Source organism: Erythrolamprus reginae, chromosome 2, assembly GCF_031021105.1.
Source record: "Erythrolamprus reginae isolate rEryReg1 chromosome 2, rEryReg1.hap1, whole genome shotgun sequence".
In the NCBI taxonomy this organism is placed as follows: Eukaryota; Metazoa; Chordata; class Lepidosauria; order Squamata; family Dipsadidae; genus Erythrolamprus; species Erythrolamprus reginae.
The window spans coordinates 291,118,589-291,137,431 of NC_091951.1; the positions used below are offsets into that span (position 1 = coordinate 291,118,589).

The 18,843-nt window shown below is 36.0% G+C and overlaps 1 protein-coding gene across 2 annotated transcripts in view; it reads right to left on the reverse strand.

The window, feature by feature from the left end:
* Positions 1-4,431: 4,431 nt before the first annotated feature.
* The window catches only part of PRDM6 (PR/SET domain 6), a 118,400-nt gene continuing 103,988 nt past the window's right edge, over positions 4,432-18,843 (reverse strand). For both annotated transcript variants that reach the window (XM_070736317.1, XM_070736316.1), the window contains 2 exons: positions 15,071-15,247; positions 4,432-6,457 (listed from right to left, as the gene is read on the reverse strand). In XM_070736317.1, the coding sequence (XP_070592418.1) occupies positions 6,343-6,457; positions 15,071-15,247 (292 nt within the window). In that variant the 3' untranslated portion in view covers positions 4,432-6,342. The remainder of the gene's footprint in view (positions 6,458-15,070; positions 15,248-18,843) is intronic.

Consider the following 18,843-nt stretch of genomic DNA (forward strand, 5'->3'; position numbering starts at 1 on the left):
TTGCAGTGACTATTTGAAAGAGTTCTAAATTTCAAAGGCATTCTTTATTTTTCATCATTTCATCACACAGAGAAGAAAATGACAGCAGTTCTTCTGAGGTCAAAGATACATTAATAGCTTATTTTCAGATATCTGGGAAGGGGTTTTTTTACAAGAGAAATGATGCAGAAAGTAGTTCTTCCAGGACACAATGATTAATGAATTTCTAAGTGCTCAGTTTTGAATATTGCTTTGAGTTTTTCTTAGTTTCTCCTCGTCATAAATTTCAGTGATAATGAAATAACATTGAAATATCATAAAAAGTATTCATCAAGAATCATAAGATACTTAATGATAGTCATAGGTTACTAAACAAGCAATCAAATCATGCTAGGAAGCAAATAAAACAATATAAATTGTAGAAATACCAGAAACAATATTATAGTCGTAAGTGGGAAGAGATAGGTAATAGGAATGATGAGAAGAATAGTAGTAATACAGTCTTATTAAATAGTTTGCCAGTGTTGTGGGAATTAATTGTTTAGCAGACTGATGGCATTCAGGAAAAAGCTGTCCTAGTGTCTAGTTGTGCTGTTCTGGTGTGCAGTGTTCCATAGTATCATTTTGAGGGTAGAAGTTGAAACAATTTATGTCCAGGATGTGAGGGGTCTGTACATATTTTCACATATTTTCTTTTCCCCTCATTCAGTATAATGGTCCTCAATGGGAGGCAGGTTGGTAGCAATTGTTTTTTCTGCAATTCTAATTACCTGTTGAAGTCTGTGTCTATCTTGTTTCCTTGCAGAGCCAAACCAGACCGTACAATTTATTTCATCAAGTGGAATTCCTATACTAGGTTATTCTTCCAAATTATGGAGAGAAATATCCCACCCTCCTCAGGGTCTAAGGGTCTAAAAATACATGAGGTACATAAGAGTATAAAAGCAAATACATGTTTTTCTCCTTCCCCTATAAAAAAACCCCTTTCTTGAGACTGCATTGTCACTGTTTTTTAGTATTGGGGGACACACATTTAGGATTAATATAATGGATCACTCAGAGTATACTTTTTGTTACCTGCAGAAAACATTTTAATTGAAAACATTTTAACCGCTGTCATTTCATGTTAAAAATGCCCAGCTTTTTGCATGCTGAAATCTTTCGTGAATTTGCACAAATTCTCACAGAGCTTTTTCTTCAAGATTGGTTATCACAGCTGCTACAATGAAAGAAAAGAAAAACATAGACATTGACTTCCTCAGTAACTGTACTATGTACTGTCAAGTACTTTGATAAGATACGACAGGCACATGGCTATAAATGACTAGCCGTCTCTTTTAATGCTTTTGGAATGGAACAATAAAAGGCTATCAAAGTGGAGGCATTGTCAATATCCCTCGAAGCATGCATTACCTCAATGGCCATATTTATATTATTTGTTCACCATCACTGACCTAGGTTTGCCATCACTGACCTAGGCCCTGGAATATTTTCCTATTTATTTTATTAATTGCAATAATTAATTAAATTATTAAAAAGAATTATTTGGCAATAATTCTTTTGTTTGTAGTGCTAGGACCGACTCAGACATGTATAAGATTCTGTAAGTAGCCTTCCTGGGATTCTTGTGGTCTCTGTTTCCTCACCTGCCCTACCTTGAAGGTCTGACACCAACCTTGAAAATCTGCCACAATTTTGCTTTATTCTTTCTTATACTAAACAGAATCAAGGTGGGTTTATGGTGAATACTTTTCTCATGTGTTCCACTTTCCAGAACCGAGTTCTCATTTTTCCTTCCTTTAGCCATTCCTTAATCATGAATCCATCCCTTCATCAGGGTTATTTTACTCCATGTTATTTTTATCACTCATCCTCCTTATAGAAAACCCCTTTGCAGAGCTTATAAATGGTTTGGAATTAAACTCGTCTCACCCCAAATTCCATGTTGGAAATGTCTGTGCTGACTGAAATACAGCTCTGAGAAATACAGTTTTAATTTGTAGGGAAATTCAGAAGTAAATTTAATTTCCTTTAAATCCTAAAACATTTCAGAATAGTGTTATTGTGCATACCATTGCATTAGAACCATTGAATTAGAGAAAGTGTTAACCCCCCTGCATATTTTACAGCCATATAGTTTTACCACAAAAACAAGTTAACAGTGGAATTTGTTGCTTATCTATAGCCTTTTGATTCTAATACAATCAAAACTGAAGATAGTTGCATCTGCTGTATATTCTAATGGTGTTTATTGATGCCCACCAATGAGGCACAACCACGAGAAATTTAAATTATTATTTGTCCTAGAAATCAGTGAAATCAAATTTCTTGCCTACCAAGTGCTCTGAATTCCTTTTAAGTATGAGTCATTATGAGCTATTTTGAATGGATGGGTCCTCTAAAGCCTGTTAGAGGTGACTGCCTTATCTTAGCACAAAAACATGCCAGGAAACTCATTATTCAGAAGCAATGTTGTTGGTTATGCTGCTGTCACCCATTCTCAACCAACTTCCTAGAAGTGGATCTGGCTTTTTCATTGAAAATGTAATCTGATGCAAATTACAGCTGAGAGAAAAATGTGAGGTTTTTGTGGTACAGTATAGTTTAGATGATTTTGAAATCAATGAAGTTTATTTCCAGAGTATATATTTGGCATGAAAGTATCAAAAGTATAGACTTTTAAAATCAATGTTATTATTCTATATTAATCAATACCTTGACCTAAATCCAAATCTAAATCCCATCTTTCTGACTGCAGGAGAAAATAAGTTTTTATATTTATACAAGGCATAAAATAAGTTTTTATATTTGTACAAATTCATAAAGGCTTTTATCAAGCTGTAAAGTCCTCAAGGAGCTGAAATGTTTGGTGGGATCCTTGTTGTGTGCCTGTAGGTCAGGGGTGTCAAACTCACCTTGTCACATAATATATTGGGGCTTTCCCCCTCCCTTTTCTAACCCAGGTATGGGAGTGGCCACCATGGGATGTATCTGGTCACGGATCGGGCGTTTGACAGCCTTGATGTAGGTGACTTCCTAGTTGTGTGCTTGTAGATTTAGTTTTCAATTAACTCAAAGCTTACTTTTGAATTGAAATGTATAGAATTGTTATGCAAACCCTCTGATTTCTGAACTTTAATCTTCTTTGTATTAATTAAAACAATGGAAATGTGGTATACATATGTGTTATAACATCCCATTTGGTGTAAAATAACAATCCTTTTATACCATAAAGTTTAGGCAACTTTGTTAATCTGAAAGAGGAAGTTTTTTTCAACAATAAATTATATCCAATAAATATATGCTATTGTTATGGCTATGAACAAGTGCTCTAATGCCTTTTTTTCTGCAACAGATTACTAATAGGATCTAATTTTTAATGTTGCACTTGGAAAGAATCTACGGAGAGGGGCGGCATACAAATCTAATAAATAAATAAATAAATAAATAGATAGATAGATAGATAGATAGATAGATAAATAAATAAATAAATAAATAAACAAACAAACAAACAAACAAAGAGTGTACTGTATATACTGAAAATGAGAAACAAGTATAACTCACTTACTTTCCCAAGTTGAAACGCAAGTCATATTTATTAAAATATGTCAAAGATAAACAATTTTTAAAGGGAAGTTCAAACCCTGATATTTTTGATTATGGAGTTCAGTTAAACCCAAGTATTTAAAGTTCAGAAAAGATTTGTTGATCTAAAAAAATTGCAGATTCTAAAAAGCACATAGAGAGATGTCTTAATACCTCTAATAATTATGCATTCCACAAGACAAACACACTAATTCATTTGGAATGATCTTATTCAGTTGCCAGCAAAGTACAAAATAAGAAGTAAAGATTATCTAGTGCACTGAGGACATTCACGATCAATCCCTCAGGCCTCTCATTGTTAAAAAAAGCACTGCTAAATACTCTAGCATGCAGTACTACTACTGTTAAATTTCCAACTCATCTTCCAGAACAGAAAATCCATTGATGTTCTTGGGTATCAACAGTGCCATTTCCTTAAGACCTTCAAAGTTGTCAAAGCACCAACCATTTCCTAGATATATGCAGGGCCAGGTAAGAGTTTCTTATAGGTTCTTTATTATTGTTACTTTGTTTTTTTCAATTTTATGATGCTTTTTCATATTTATATATTTTGTCTGCTACTCTTGTAATAGAAAAATGTGATTTAAAAGGTATAAAATACACAAATTTCAACTCTTTCATACTACATGTTTAATGAGACAGAGGTGCCTTTTCCAAATGAGCCAAACCCAAGAGTTTTATGAACTATATAGTGATGCTTCAGTCATGACGTAATGAGGTAGGGTTCTAAAAGCAAAAATGGCAATTATAGGTTATGCCTGATAAATAGAACTGAGGTTGAGACCATGCCAGTGATGACTTTCAGAATTGGTCAAATTGGTTTGTACAAAGGAATCAATGACCAGATGATGTTCATGATAATCTTTTATAACACAGACCATCCTGAGAATTAGAATAAAGGACATTTTTATCCACACACCAGCAATACATCTTGTATATAATTTCATTAATTTGATTTGATTAAATATATGTGCATCTATATCATCAACACCAAAAATGGACCTTATAAATACTGTAGTTTGTTTCGTTTTTGTTACTAGGTTTTAAATTTAGTATTGTAAACTTAAGCTTTAACATTGGGCTAAACCCCAAAACAAAACAAAAGAAGAAAGTGGAGCCAATCATGAACAGGGTAGAAAGGTCACTTTACCTGGTGTTAGATTAATTTTTGCTACATTTGCTACAGCATTCAACTTATTCATTTATAGTGCCTTTCATGATTAATTAATTATCACATTTATATTGCCTCCCATCTCACGCAATGCAACAATTTCCATGTGTTTTAGCTTTAAAGGACTTAAAAATTGGAAGTGGCCCAAGACGACTTTCAAGGAATAAATATTACTCCGAAGTGATGGGAATAACTGTGAATTTAATTTAATATAAAGTCCTGCCAGCATGGTCAGCTGAGATTAAAAAATATAAAATCCTTCAACATAAATTTAAAATTGATGATCTAATGCACATTTGCCCCATATAACCACATGATATGGTAGGACTTTCTTTCATGTAAAAAATACATACTTATTGACTGTGCATCCTTATTCCATCATTTTATGCTCAGAGGTTATGCTCACCATTCCAAGAAATGGGAAAAGGACTTGAGAATATTATACACACATAGAATGCAATAAACTCAGATAAGCCTTAAGCTTTTTGTACATCAGGAGATATTACAATCATATCAAATGAGTGGGTTCAGGAATGACTTTAGCTCTCTGTCCATGTAGTAATTGACATCTAGATTGCCTCTATTTTTCTGTGTTGTACAATAGAAAACTGGAATTGAATTTATCCGGTGTGTTAGCTACTGTATATATGAACCTAATTTTGCCTTGAGTGAATGGTTATAAAAAATTTAAACATGGACAAATTGTACTGATTTTTCTTCTTTGTAATTAAAGAATGCCTTTTGCTATACCATTTTTAATGTTTATGATTTCAAGCATAATAACTTTAGATAAAAGAATGTCACTACTTCACTTGAAATTATTCATCAGTTATGAATAATATGTCTCATTCATGAAAGGGGACAGTTTTCAAAAACTCTACATATTTCAAATGCTTTCCTTATGGATATTTTACAACATATATATCTACAGATTTATTTAACATTTCTGGGATCTCCTTGGCCAATGCAACACTGGCTAATGAAAACATTTATACAAAAAAGTGCACAAAATGTGAATTTTGAATCCATGGAAATGAAATATGCATTAGTCATAGGAGGGCAACGATAGTCCTGGATCACCATCTCTCTCTTGTCCTCTGGTCCTTTTAAATTAATGTCAAGTCAAAAGAATGGCAATCCAACTGAATCTTATCAGGAACACATATTTGGGTCCATTGAGTCGTGCTGAAGAAAAAGGTGCAACAATAAACAAGTCCCTGTGCATTTGCAGTCATAGTTAAGGGCAGAAAAGCCCTTGACATTTGTTGCTTTGGTATTAAATAGCAATTATAAAAGCTTTTAGAAATAAAGCAATACATGATGAGGAAGGGGCTGGAAATCCTACAAGGCTTAGATTTCTGGTCCATTGAAATCAGTCTCATTCTTAGTCATAAATAAATAATCTCTTTCCTGGTTTCGCTTCCATGCCAGGATCAATATCTCTTAACATCTTACTTATTTTATTACTGCTCTTGGTTTTCTAGGACTGATTGAAAGTTGCTCAGAGGAAATCTTTGGTTTTGCTTAAGTGTCCGTGACATTTAATCATGACTTTCCTTGCAGTTTAATTCCAACCAGTCAATCAGTTAATCCACTTCAATTGATTCTGTGCTCTCTGTTATTGGCTTGCACTCATTGGGCATCCTCTGGTGTCGACTCAGCTGGGTGGCTTGGGTGAAGCTCCGTTCACACCTCTCGCACCTGGAAAAGGCAAGAGAGAAAATTGAGAATGGGAAGCTGCTCCTGGGGGGCACGGGGCTTCGTCTTATCATGCCTAATCAGAACAGACACTCAAAAGTGGCTTCAGATTTTACTGGCTCAAGAGGTTTAATTGGTGGCTACTTCCAAGGCCTTGATGCCTATGATGGGACAAGGCCTGTCTGATTCAGAACAAGGGAATCTGTCAATAGACAGGGGAAGGTGATTTCTCTAGAGAGGCCTGTCCTACTGTAGCTCTGATCACTGTCAGTTCAAATAGATAAAGAACAAAAAGAGATTTTTAGGAGTGAGCCATCAAAGAAGCAGCTTGCCTGCAGTTTTCTGCTCTGTAATCCCTCGGAGAAATTAATGACAAATAGAATTTCACCTCCTGCTAATTTAAAACCAGGAATCTTACCTATTGAAACAATCATGAAACTGGGAAGCAATAATCACTTTCTGTATTTCTCTGAAATTACTGTGGAGCCAGCATGACACAAAGGAGTGTTATCGTGATTAAAAAGAGATTGTTAAAAATATTATTATAGAATCAGTATATTGCTGAAATGACCATTGCCATCTCCTCATAGATTTAAATGATGTGCCAAAATAATGAATACATATGAGATACAGGCTTTATGTGTGAACATCCATGGGATGTGCATAATTCAAATAGAAACAATTTCATCTCTTTTAGACAACAATTGATTTTCCAAACTTTGGCCCTTCAATAATTTGACTTAATATTCAGCATAGAGTGTTTAACACTTGAGATCTATGAGATGTAAATATTATTTTCAATAACTTCTGAGCAAATATCCTGCTACCTAATGCCTTCTCAATAATTCAACTCTTACAATTTTACCCCCCCCAGTTTATACACCCCCCCAAAAAAAATCTAGCAAGAAATCTGTTCTAGATCACTTAGTCCAATTAGATGATCTCCAAATATGTTGAACTACATGCTGTCTGTGGAATTAGGCATAAAATTTAAGCTAGTAAAGCTGTCATAGGTAGACTGTATTGAAATGAATAAAGCTGGCATAAGAACTTCTTGAATGCATTAATTTAAATTGAGTGGGCAAACGAGACACTTGCAAATTATTTGCATAATACTTGCATAATGTTGATGGAATCATACATAATAATTAATTAACAGTGATTTAAGAAGCCTGTTCATAATCCAAGATATTCTTAAGTAAAAACTATCCAAATGAAATGTAAGTAGACTCTGTTCATGTGCATCTTTCTATTGTAAACATTATATATAGAATGAATTGGTTCATTATGGGTATATCAAAAGCCATTTATAAATATATATAATTTCAGAATGAGATAAAGTATGTGTCATTTAAAAAAAAAGAAAATTATGGCTTGAGAAACCCATGGCCTGAAGGTTACAAATTCATTCATCTTATCTCTACTTCCAGTCTAACATGTCAAGATCTTTAAGTTATGCTCCTTTGATTGTTTCTCTTAGAATATTTTAGCAGCCTGTTCTACTGTTAAAAACTGCACTGTGATCTTGACAAATGTAAAATGTCAGCTCTAATGTATCAGACCTATCAGCTCAATGAAAATAACTCAGAAGTATTGATCACCTAATGATTTCTGGTGTATTCATTAATGTCTATGTGCAGATCTTCCTCTCTCCAGAGTTCCTGAAATGCTGATGACACATTAGTGTGTTGCTGATTGTTTATTAGAAAACTGATTAGTTACTGGATTAGTGTGTCAAAATGTACCACCTTTCATTGCTTGATAAACTTGCAAATTATGAATTTGTTTTTCATTATGAACACCTTCAAATCAATTCATTGTAGGCTTAGTTTCTATAGCACAATACAGCGATCTCTACTTAGATTTGATTTTTTTCTTTATCTTTTCTATACAAAAAAAGCTACAAATATGACATATATTTCATTTGTATATGTATAATGTCTGTTTGTCTCTCTGTCTCATATATCTACCCTCCAAGTCAGTGTTGATTCTAGTTATTGCCTGGACAAATCTCTGCAGCTTTCTTAACAAGGTTATTCAACCAGAGTTTGCTATTGCCTTCTTCTAAGGGCAGACAGACTGACTTGCTTAAGGTTATCGAGCTGGTTTCATCAGATTTCAATACCTTAACTATTATACCAATCTGGTTCTCACCTTCTCACTATTGAATTAATAACAAGCATATTCAATACCAATGAAGAAGAAAAATAATAGAACACAAAAGAAACCAGCATGGCTGCATAAAGAACTCTGACAAATTGAAAGACAAAAAGAACAAGGAGAAAAAGTGGAAAGAAGAGGAAATAATTAAGATAGAATACCAGCAAATACCCTGAGCCTGTAAAGATGAAGTGAGGAAAGCTAAAGCTCACAATGAACAAAAGCTTGCAATAAGAATAAAAAGTAACAAGAAAAAACTTCTTCCAACATATTAAAAACAAGAAAAACATCAAGGAAACAATTGGTCCATTGCAGGGAGAAAGTGACAAGAAGGTGACAAGTAACAAGGAGAAAGCAGAGCTACTCAACATGTTTATTGCATCTGTCTTTACACAAAGAGAAAAAAACAGTCCAACCTATCAAAAACAGCATCATAAATAACATATTAAGAACACAAGTTAAAATAGGGAAGAAAATGGTTAAAGAAACACCTGTCCACCCTAGACAAATTCAAATCACCAGGACCAGATGAATTACACCCCAAGATTCTGAAGGAACTGGCAGACGAGATCTCAGAACCACTGAACTGCATCTTTTAAAGATCCTGGAGCACCAGGGAACTGCCAGCATAGTTCCCTCTAAGCTGAGCAGTGAGCAATCGCTCACTTAAAAATCATCATCAACTCAGAGTTTTCCAAACCTGCCCAGAAGCCGAGAGGGAAAGAGTGAGAGGGAAGGAGAGAGAGAGGAAGAGAGGAAGAGAGAGAAACAGATAGAAAAAAGAGAGGAAGGAAAAGAGAAAGAAAAAGAATGGGAGTAAGGAAGAGAGAAGGAAAATCAAAATCTAGTTTTAAACTAGCTCAACTATTTAAGTGGCATTTTGATATTGATAGAGTTGCCCTATTATGAGCTCACTGTTATAGACACACAGTACAATATTTTATTTTGAAATTCTCTGAGGCAAAACAGGGTGGGTTTTTATTTGTTTGTTTGTTTATTATTTCTGTGCTGCCCAGTCCCGAAGGGACTGCCGCTCAGACACTATACTTTTCCGCCCCCCCCCCCCCCAAAAAAAAAATTAGAGGGAACACTGACTGCCAGAGGACTGGAAAAGAGCTGACGTAGTTCCCATCTTCCAGAAAGGAAAAAAACAGATCAAGGAAACTAAAGACCTATCAGTCTAACCTCAATAGCAGGGAAGATTTTGGAAAAGATAATCAAGCAGTGAATCAACTAGAAACAAGCAAAGTAATAACCAAAAGCCAATATGGATTTGTCAAAAACATATCATGACAGATTAAGTATAGCATTCTTTGACAAAGTGACAAAATTATTGGACCAGGGGAATGCTGTCAATGTGATTTACTTGGACTACAGTAAGGCTTTTGACAAAGTAGACCATAACCTACAACTAAGTAAAGTAGAAAATGTGGGATGGACAGCAATACCACCAGATGGGTTCAAAACCGGCTAACCAACCACACTCAACATGTAATGCTCAATAGAACTGTATCTACATGGAGGGATGTATGCAGTGGAGTATCCCAAGGCTCTGTTTTAGGCCCAGTACTCTTCAACATCTTCATCAATGACTTGGATGAGGGGATAGATGGGGAGCGTATCAAATTTGTAGATGACACCAAACTGTCAGGAATAGCCAACACTCTAGAAGATAGGTGCAAAATACAGAAGGATCTTGACAAACGTGAACAATTGGTGCTATCTAACAAAATGAAATTCAATGGTGAAAAAAAATAAGGTTCTACATTTAGGCAAGAAAAACAAAATGCACAGATACAGTATATGTGGCACATTGCTCAACAGTAGTAACCGTGAGAGGGATCTTGGAGTCCTAATGGACAACCATTTAAATATGAGCCAGCAGTGTGCAGCAGGTGCCAAAAAAGCTAACACAGTTTTAAGCTGCATTAACAGAGGAATAGAATCAAGATCATGTGAAGTGTTAATAGCACTTTATAAGGCCTTGGTCAGGCCATATTTGGAATATTGTATTCAGTTTTGGTCATCAAGATGTAAAAAGGAAGTTGAGACTAGAAAAAGTATAGAGAAGAGCAACAAATATGATTAGGGAACTGGAGGCTAAAACATGAAGAACAGTTGCAGGAACTAGTTGTGTCCACTTTAATGAAAAGAAGGATTAGGGGAGACATGATGTCAGTGTTCCAATATCTCAGTGGTTGCTACACAGAAGAGGGAGTCAACCTATTCTTCAAAGCACCTGAGGACAGAACAAGAAGCAATGGGTGGAAACTAGACAAAGAGACAAGTAACTTAGAACTAAGGAGAAATTTCCTGACAGTTAGAACAATTAATCAGTGGAAAAGCTTGCCTCTAGAAGTTGTGAATGCTCCAACACTGGAAGGTTTTAAGAAATGTTGGATAACCATCTGTCTGAAGTAGTGTAGGATTTCCTGCCTAAGCAGGGGGTTGGACTAGAAGACCTCCAAGGTCCTTTCCAACTCTGTTGTTGTTATTATTATTATATTACAAATCAAAGGCACAAGTGAAAACTGAAAACTTATGAAACAAGTTCTCCTAGAACAGTGATGGCGAACCTATGGCATGGGTGCCAGAGGTGGCACACGGAACCCTATCTGCTGGCACATGATCTGTTGCCCTAGCTCAGGTCCAACATGCATGTGTGTGCCAGCCAGCTGATTTTTGGCTTGTACAAAGTTCTGGGAGGGCAATTTTGGCTTCCAGAGAGCCTCCAGGGGGATGGGGGAGAGCATTTTCACCCTTCCCCAGCTCCAGGGAAGCCTTTGGAGCCTGGGAAGGGTGAAACATGAGCATACTGGGCCCACCAGAAGTTGGGAAACAGGCTGTTTCTGGCTTCCAGAGGGCCTACGGGGGGGAGCCGTCTTCATCCTCCCCAGGCATTGAATTATGGGTGCGGGCATTCGCACATGTGTGATAGCACATATGCACGCTCCTTCATCACCTGAGGAAAAAACGGTTCACCGTCATTCTCCTAGATCACAAAGTGAACCTTGCTCCTACATTTGTGTTACAAAACCAAACATATTTCAAGTAATTTCTGTGAGGCATTCATAAAACTTCAAAATTTAAAAAGCATTAGTCTAAGTTTATTTGCTGAAGCAAGATAAGTTAACACTTGGAGATATAGGATTATTCATGATGCAACAAATAAATAAATATTCAATACAACTAATATTCATAGTGACCATTCTATACCTGTACAGAAGGTATGCATAATTGAACTAACATGCCTATTGTTATTGTCATTACATTTTTATTCTCTTGTTCTAGTTTTTTGTTTGACAAATTCCAAAAATAAATAAGTATAGTATAGTATAGTATAGTATAGTATAGTATAGTATAGTATAGTATAGTATAGTATAGTATAGTATAGTACAGTATAGCCAACAGTTGAATAATTTTTCCTTATGTCCAAATGTATGTTTTTATTTGTATATTTTATGATAGAATATATAATTTATATTTATACTTAGATATGTAAACACATATACTGAAAATAAAGAATTTGTGGGATGGTACAGTAATACGCTATTGAACAAAATTTTTCTAGTGCATTATTTTGTATGTTATAAACTCTTACATATGCTATTCCATAAATTTTAATGCAATATATCTGTTGAGTAAAGATATTGGTCTTACATAAAACATTATTATCATTTCAATATCCATAAAAAATGGATTTTGCAGATGCTTTTTCATTACATAAATGTTTTAATGTTAACTGAAATACACATATCAATTATTGGCAAATTCTTTACGTAAAAATCTTACATTTAAATACAGTCATAGAACATATAAAATTAATGTGATTCACCTGTATCTAATGGAATAGGTTCCTAAACAGTTTATTCCATGGATGGAACTAAACTGAAACGACTCCATATTAATTCAAATATTTTAGGAAATAAAGAAAGAGAAAAAAAATAAAGGAAAAAAACTGTAGCACTGGCTCTTAGTGGTGCAAATAGTAGATTTATTGGAAACATGACAAAAACAGAATGTTATGGGTGTGGAAATTAAATGGAGTCAACAAGGTTACATATAAGTAACATCTTAACATTAAAAGAAATCTATTTTCCATTTTGACCCGGAAGCCTGTACAATTAATTACTAAAATCTATTTACACAGCAACTACATAAAATCAATCTGAACTGCTAGTTTTTGGCTTCCTTTTCCATTGGCTGCATTAATCCAATGTAATGGTTCAGTAGCCGCCATTTGTTGACATGGCACTCTTGTGTCATTCTAGACTGAAGCTGAACAGTGATTAAGTTGGATTTTGGCAAACATGGCACTCACCTTCTTCTCTTCCTATCTCTGGGCATCCCAATGAGATGGCCAATCATGATTTTTATGAAGCTTAAGTAACTCAGTATTTAAATGATTATACAGTGTTCCCTCGATTTCCGCGGGGGATGCGTTCCGAGAACGCCAGCGAAAGTCGAATTTCCGCGAAGTAGAGATGCAGACGTAAATGCACCATTTTTGGCTATGGACAGTATCACAAGCCATCCCTTAACACTTTAAACCCCTAAATTACCATTTCTCATTCCCTTAACAACCATTTACTCATCATTATTACTGGTACTCACCATTGAATAAGACACTTAATGATCCTGATATTTATAAACATAATTATTTATTAATAATAATTATTTTTTTGTTATCTATTTGCAAAAATTATTTGTTTGGCGATGACGTATGATGTCATCGGGCAGGAAAATCCGTGGTACAGAAAAAAACCCGTGAAGTATTTTTTAATTAATATTTTTTTAAAAACCGTGGTATAGGCTATTCGCGAAGTTCGAACCCGCGAAAATCGAGGGAACATTGTATTATTATATGGTTTACAAGCCAGAGCAACCAAAGAAAGAGGTTAATGTAATATCAGCGATGACATGAGTTTAGCATTATTTGGGCTGTAAGTTTAAAAAAAGAGACTAATGGAGTATTTCATCTGAATATGACAATGGCTGTCAAAAGTTGTGCAACAAAACTATTCTACAAACAGAATCTGAAACGGTATCTCTATATGAGATATGGTTTCTCAAGCTATACTTTGCTGTTACTATCAATATAAATATGTGGCTACTGGCTACTATCAATATAAATATGTGGCTAGTGGCTACTGGCTTCTTCAATTAGTGTGTTTGTCTGTGTGCACAACTGTGGGTCAGTTTTTCAAATTATTATTATTTCTGACAACTACCCCGTTGGGTAGTTTCCTTGACAAGACATTTCAGTTGTTTGCCATTTTCTCCTTCCTAGAGTTGAGAGAAAGCAGTGACTAGCTCAAGATCCACTTCTGTGCCTAATTAGAACTAGAACTCATGGTTTCCTGGTTTCTAGCCTGATCCTTTAACTACTACATCAACTAGCTATCCCACAAGGGATAGCAGGATCAATTGCAAGCTTATTGATAATTTTAAAAATTTGTTCTTTCAAACTTAATTGATTTATCTGAACTTCTTAAAACATAAACAATCAATAGCAAACCTTGTTTTCCTACAATCAATAGCACCCCAAACCTAAGATGTCTCTCTCAACCACATCTTGCAAAGCAATCAAATCTCAAAATGGAATTCAATTCAGCTATAGTAATGATAAAGTAGAGGAAGAGAGACCCTCTAACCCCTTTCTGCTGCTTTTAATTTTTTCATATTCATAACAGTTCTGTTTTGACTAGTGTTGCGAATTAACATGCTAAAGGTTCATAAGTGGAACACTAAATGGATTGGTCTGTGAATATTGTTGGATTACAACTCTTATCTGTCCTGGTGAGCATCCCTGGAGGCCAAAACAAACATAATTTGTTCAGTATGCAAACCCATGTTTTCCATTCCCAAATTACAGTCTAAAATATTACTTCTGCTTAAAATTGCTACATATTGTATTACAACAATATAAAATATAATCATACACTTGTGTAGAGATTTTTTTTCCTATTTAAAATACCTGTGTCTTAAAAGTATGGAATCACTGTTGCTTTGATGCTCACTGTTTGTTCTCTATTTGATGTTCCTCAATATATCGTACATGCATATGACTGAAAAATTATTTATTTTGGCATTCTTAGATACTATTACTGGAGATTTTTTAATGGATTTTTTTAAAAAAAACCAACCACCATTTTCTGGTGAAATTACAAGATTATGTAATAGAGAAAGAGAGAGACAAAGGATGAAGAGGTAAAATAAAGCTAGAGTTGAAATAAAAATATGTAAATATATGAATACTATCATAATGACTCCTGCCCACATATTTTTTTTTTTCCTAAATAAGTGCCACTGAAATGAAGAAGGAATACGGGCAGGTTCACACATGTGTTTAGTATTCAGAACTAAATTCAAAAAGGACATCTCAGAAAGGGTGAAATTTAAATCTGGATTATCCTAGTGTTCCCTTCCTGCTCAGCTGAGTCTTTGATTACTTACTTAAATGGTTTCTCCCCTGTATGTGTCCGGATATGATTGTTGAGTGTCGTAGCACCAGCAAAGGCACGACCGCAATAGCCACACTTGAAAGGTCTGTCACTGGAGTGAGTGACTACGTGGTTCCGGAGCTCTGAAGGTTGGGAGAAGGATTGGGAGCAGTGTCCACACTGATAGGGCCTGCAGAAAATAAGAAACACCCAATGTGATCACTACTTGTTTTGTTTTTTTAACTGCAGCACATGAAAAATCATTTGGGTGGTGCCGCCAAGCTTTGATTGCTTACTTCAAAAGGGAATTTAATAGTGAACTTGTTTAAAATTTGAAATGTTCTCCTTCTCATCTTCCCTACTGATGTCCTCCACATGTGATAAATATGATATCCTAGAAGCTCTAGCAAGCATTGCTATGCTTGCTAGATACTGCATGTTCCAATACATTTGGGGGACATCAAATTAGGGATCTGTTGTCTCTACAGTTTTTTTTTAATTTAAATAGTAGGGAACGTCAGTTTCATATAAGGTCCTCATGAAAAAACATTTTCTCTCCTTTTCTCACAACAAAATATTTGAGTGTATTACCAGCTACAAACAATAGTTTCTTTGATTCTTCTGAGAATATGTAATATAATTGTCTTGTTTCATACACTCAAAGAATCCAACAAGATTGTGCCAATCATTTTTCTGAAATCTCTAAGGCAGGTCATGTTTCATAAATCAGGGACTTGGAGGATGGTTAGAGCCTGGAATTCAATATTTCATTTGAAAGCTTATAGTACTGAATATAATGACCCTTCTGTACTAAGCATTATCAATGCCTATGGAATCTAAATTCAAGTTTTACTTATTGATTGTAAAAACTCTTGGAAAAGCTTGGAGTTATTTAATACAGTGAAAGCTAGTCTATTCATTGTTTGACTTTATTGTGCTAAATGTATGTTCCTAATTCAATAGTGCCAAGTACTGTCACACAAAGACTCATGTATATGGCTTGGATGTGTCATCAATAATACCAATGAATGTATACAAGCAGTCCCCCTCCCCGCCACAGCCCTCTACTCAGTAGGTAAAAATACCATTAGAACAAGGACAAAAATGAATGGAATAAGTCTGTTACTTCAAATATTACACATTAAAAATGTATTGATGGTGTAGAGACCTTTCTGGATAGAGAGACATCTCAACAATATAAAGGTTGAAGCATATATAGGTTTGTTTTGCATGTGATTATGCCAACTGAAGAGAGGGGAGATATATAGAAGCATCGTGTTTATTTAAAATGCTATTAATATCCAAAAAAGCAATGCAATGAAAATACAAATATTTTTACTTAAGTATTCTGCAGACTGTAGTCTTAAAGGCAGAATTCAGTTCAAGGTAATAATTAATATTTATTAAGACCTCCATGAATTGAAACCAACATTTCTAATATGTTCCTGTCATCTGTAATCATGTGACTATTTAAAAAAAAAGATTTGCTTGGCAGCAAGAGAAAAACATGACACCTTGGTTCTAGAAATCTCTTTCACAGGCGGTTCAATGTGCCCATTCTTTCAGAGTTTGCTATCAGAATGAAATCAATTAGTGGCGCTAAGATTTATTTTTCAATCTACACTTTAAAAAATCTTTGTTTTAAAGGAACTTCAGGTTCAGGAAGAAAACATGAAAAGAGTTCCTATTATGAAAAGTATTCGACTCTTGGATAAAATGACCAGATTTTAAGATTGGAAAAGAGGGACACCATTGAGTGGGGTGGGGGTGGGGAGGAGGTGGTAAAAAAAAGTTTAGCCCCCAAAAAATAACAAAAAAAATCTCTTGCTTCCTTTTTCTCTCTCTCTCTGTCTCTCTCTCTCTCTCTGTCTCTCTCTCTCTCTTTCTCTCTCTCTCTTGCTCTCTCTCTTGCTATATCTCTCTTTCTCTCTCACTCCTGTTACACACTCTCTCTCTTGCTCTCTCTCTCTCACTCTCTCTCTCTTTTTCTCCCCCTCTCTTTCTTCTCCCCCCCTCTCTCACACTCTCTCTCTTGCTCTCTGTCTCTTGCTCTGTCTCTTGCTCTCTGTGTCACTTGTTCTCTCTCTCTCTCTTGCTTTTCTCTCTCTCTCTCTCTCTCTCACCCTGTCTCTCTTTTTCTGCCCCCCTCTTGCTTTCTCTCTCTTGTTTTCTCTCTCACTCTCTCTCTCTCTTTCTCCCTCTCTCTTTACTGCCTCAAATTATCTCATATATTTGAGAGTTCGCTCTTTACCTCTGTGAAGCACAATCCTGGTTAACAATGGTAAAGAACTTAAAGCAAGGTATTTAAAGAAAATTAAAAGATTTGGACATGGTTGGCATCCCGTAATATACAATACATTAAACTCTGATGTGCTCTTCCTAGAGAACATTTGGGATGCTAACTCAGAATTAAACTTTATCCTGGCGCTGCAGTATACCTGCAACAGCATTCAGGTAAATCTTGATATCCATAACAGCTCCTCACTATCATCTGCTGCCATCCCCAGTTCTCCACCATTATGTCCACCTTAAATGCTAGAACACCCCAGTATTTACTTGTTACCTATCTTAAATATCAGATCATGTAACTGAAATACTGTACGTACATATTCTATTTTTTGCACTGACTTTCCCATGCCACATTTCAGAATGAACCGTACATGTACATAGATAGTGTTGTAGAAATCTAGATCATATTAAACATCCAATATCATTTAGACCAGTGATGGCGAACCTTTTTCCCCTCAGGTACTGAAAGAGTATGGGCGCCTGCTATCGCACATGCCCAACTGCCCACACCCATAATTCAATGCATGGGGAGGGCAAAAACAGCTCCCTCTGTCCCCTGGAGGCCTTCTGAAGGCCAGAAACAGCCTGTTTCCCAACTTATGGTGGGCCCGGTAGGCTCCTGTTTTGCCCTCCCCAGGCTCCAAAGGCTTCCCTGGAGCCAGGGGAGGGTAAAAACATCCTCTTTGGAAGCCAAAAACGCCCTCTGAGTCTCTGTGTGAGCCAAAAATCAGCTGGCCAGCACACACATGCACATTGGAGCTGAGCTAGGGCAATGGCTCGCGTGCCAGCAGATATGGTTCTGCGTGCCACCTGTGGCACCCGTGCCATAGGTTCACCATCACTGATTTAGACCTTTCAGGAGATAATATGAATTATAAGAAAGTTCATTGGAGAAGATGATGCATGACAGAACATTTTAAGTATCTGAAGTACTATCATTAGTGATGGGTGAACCGAACCTGCACAATTTGGGTACGTACCGAATTTTACGGTGTTCAGTATCCCGGACATAAACCTGAATTTTTTTAAAAATCCGTGCCGAATTTTGGGTTTGGGCAACATGGTGAAGTGGCGGAGCAGCGAAGCGGCGGACCAATGGACAGCCTTCTTCTTACCTGAAGCCATGTGGTCTCTGGACATCAAGGTAAATAAAATGCTGGGATTGGCCATGTGCCCTGCTGACCACTCATTGGCCAGCAGTATGCATGGCTTGCATTGGTCCCCAAGGACACCTGACCTGCCTCTATAAAAGGCAGCACCTTGCTCTCCATTGTAAGAGATACCAGCTAGCGAGGGGAACTCTGTATTACTTATACTGAGAGGGAGAGATAGATTAGTTTTCATTTTGTTTCTGCTGCAAAGAAAGAGAGACCTCAAAGACTCTTTTTCATACAAGTTGAAGAGACAAGAAAACTTTGGTGAGTAATGCATCCAGGCAGGGAAGGGCAGGCTGAAGTGAAGAAGAAAAAAACGGGGGGAGGCAGATGGCCAGTTGCT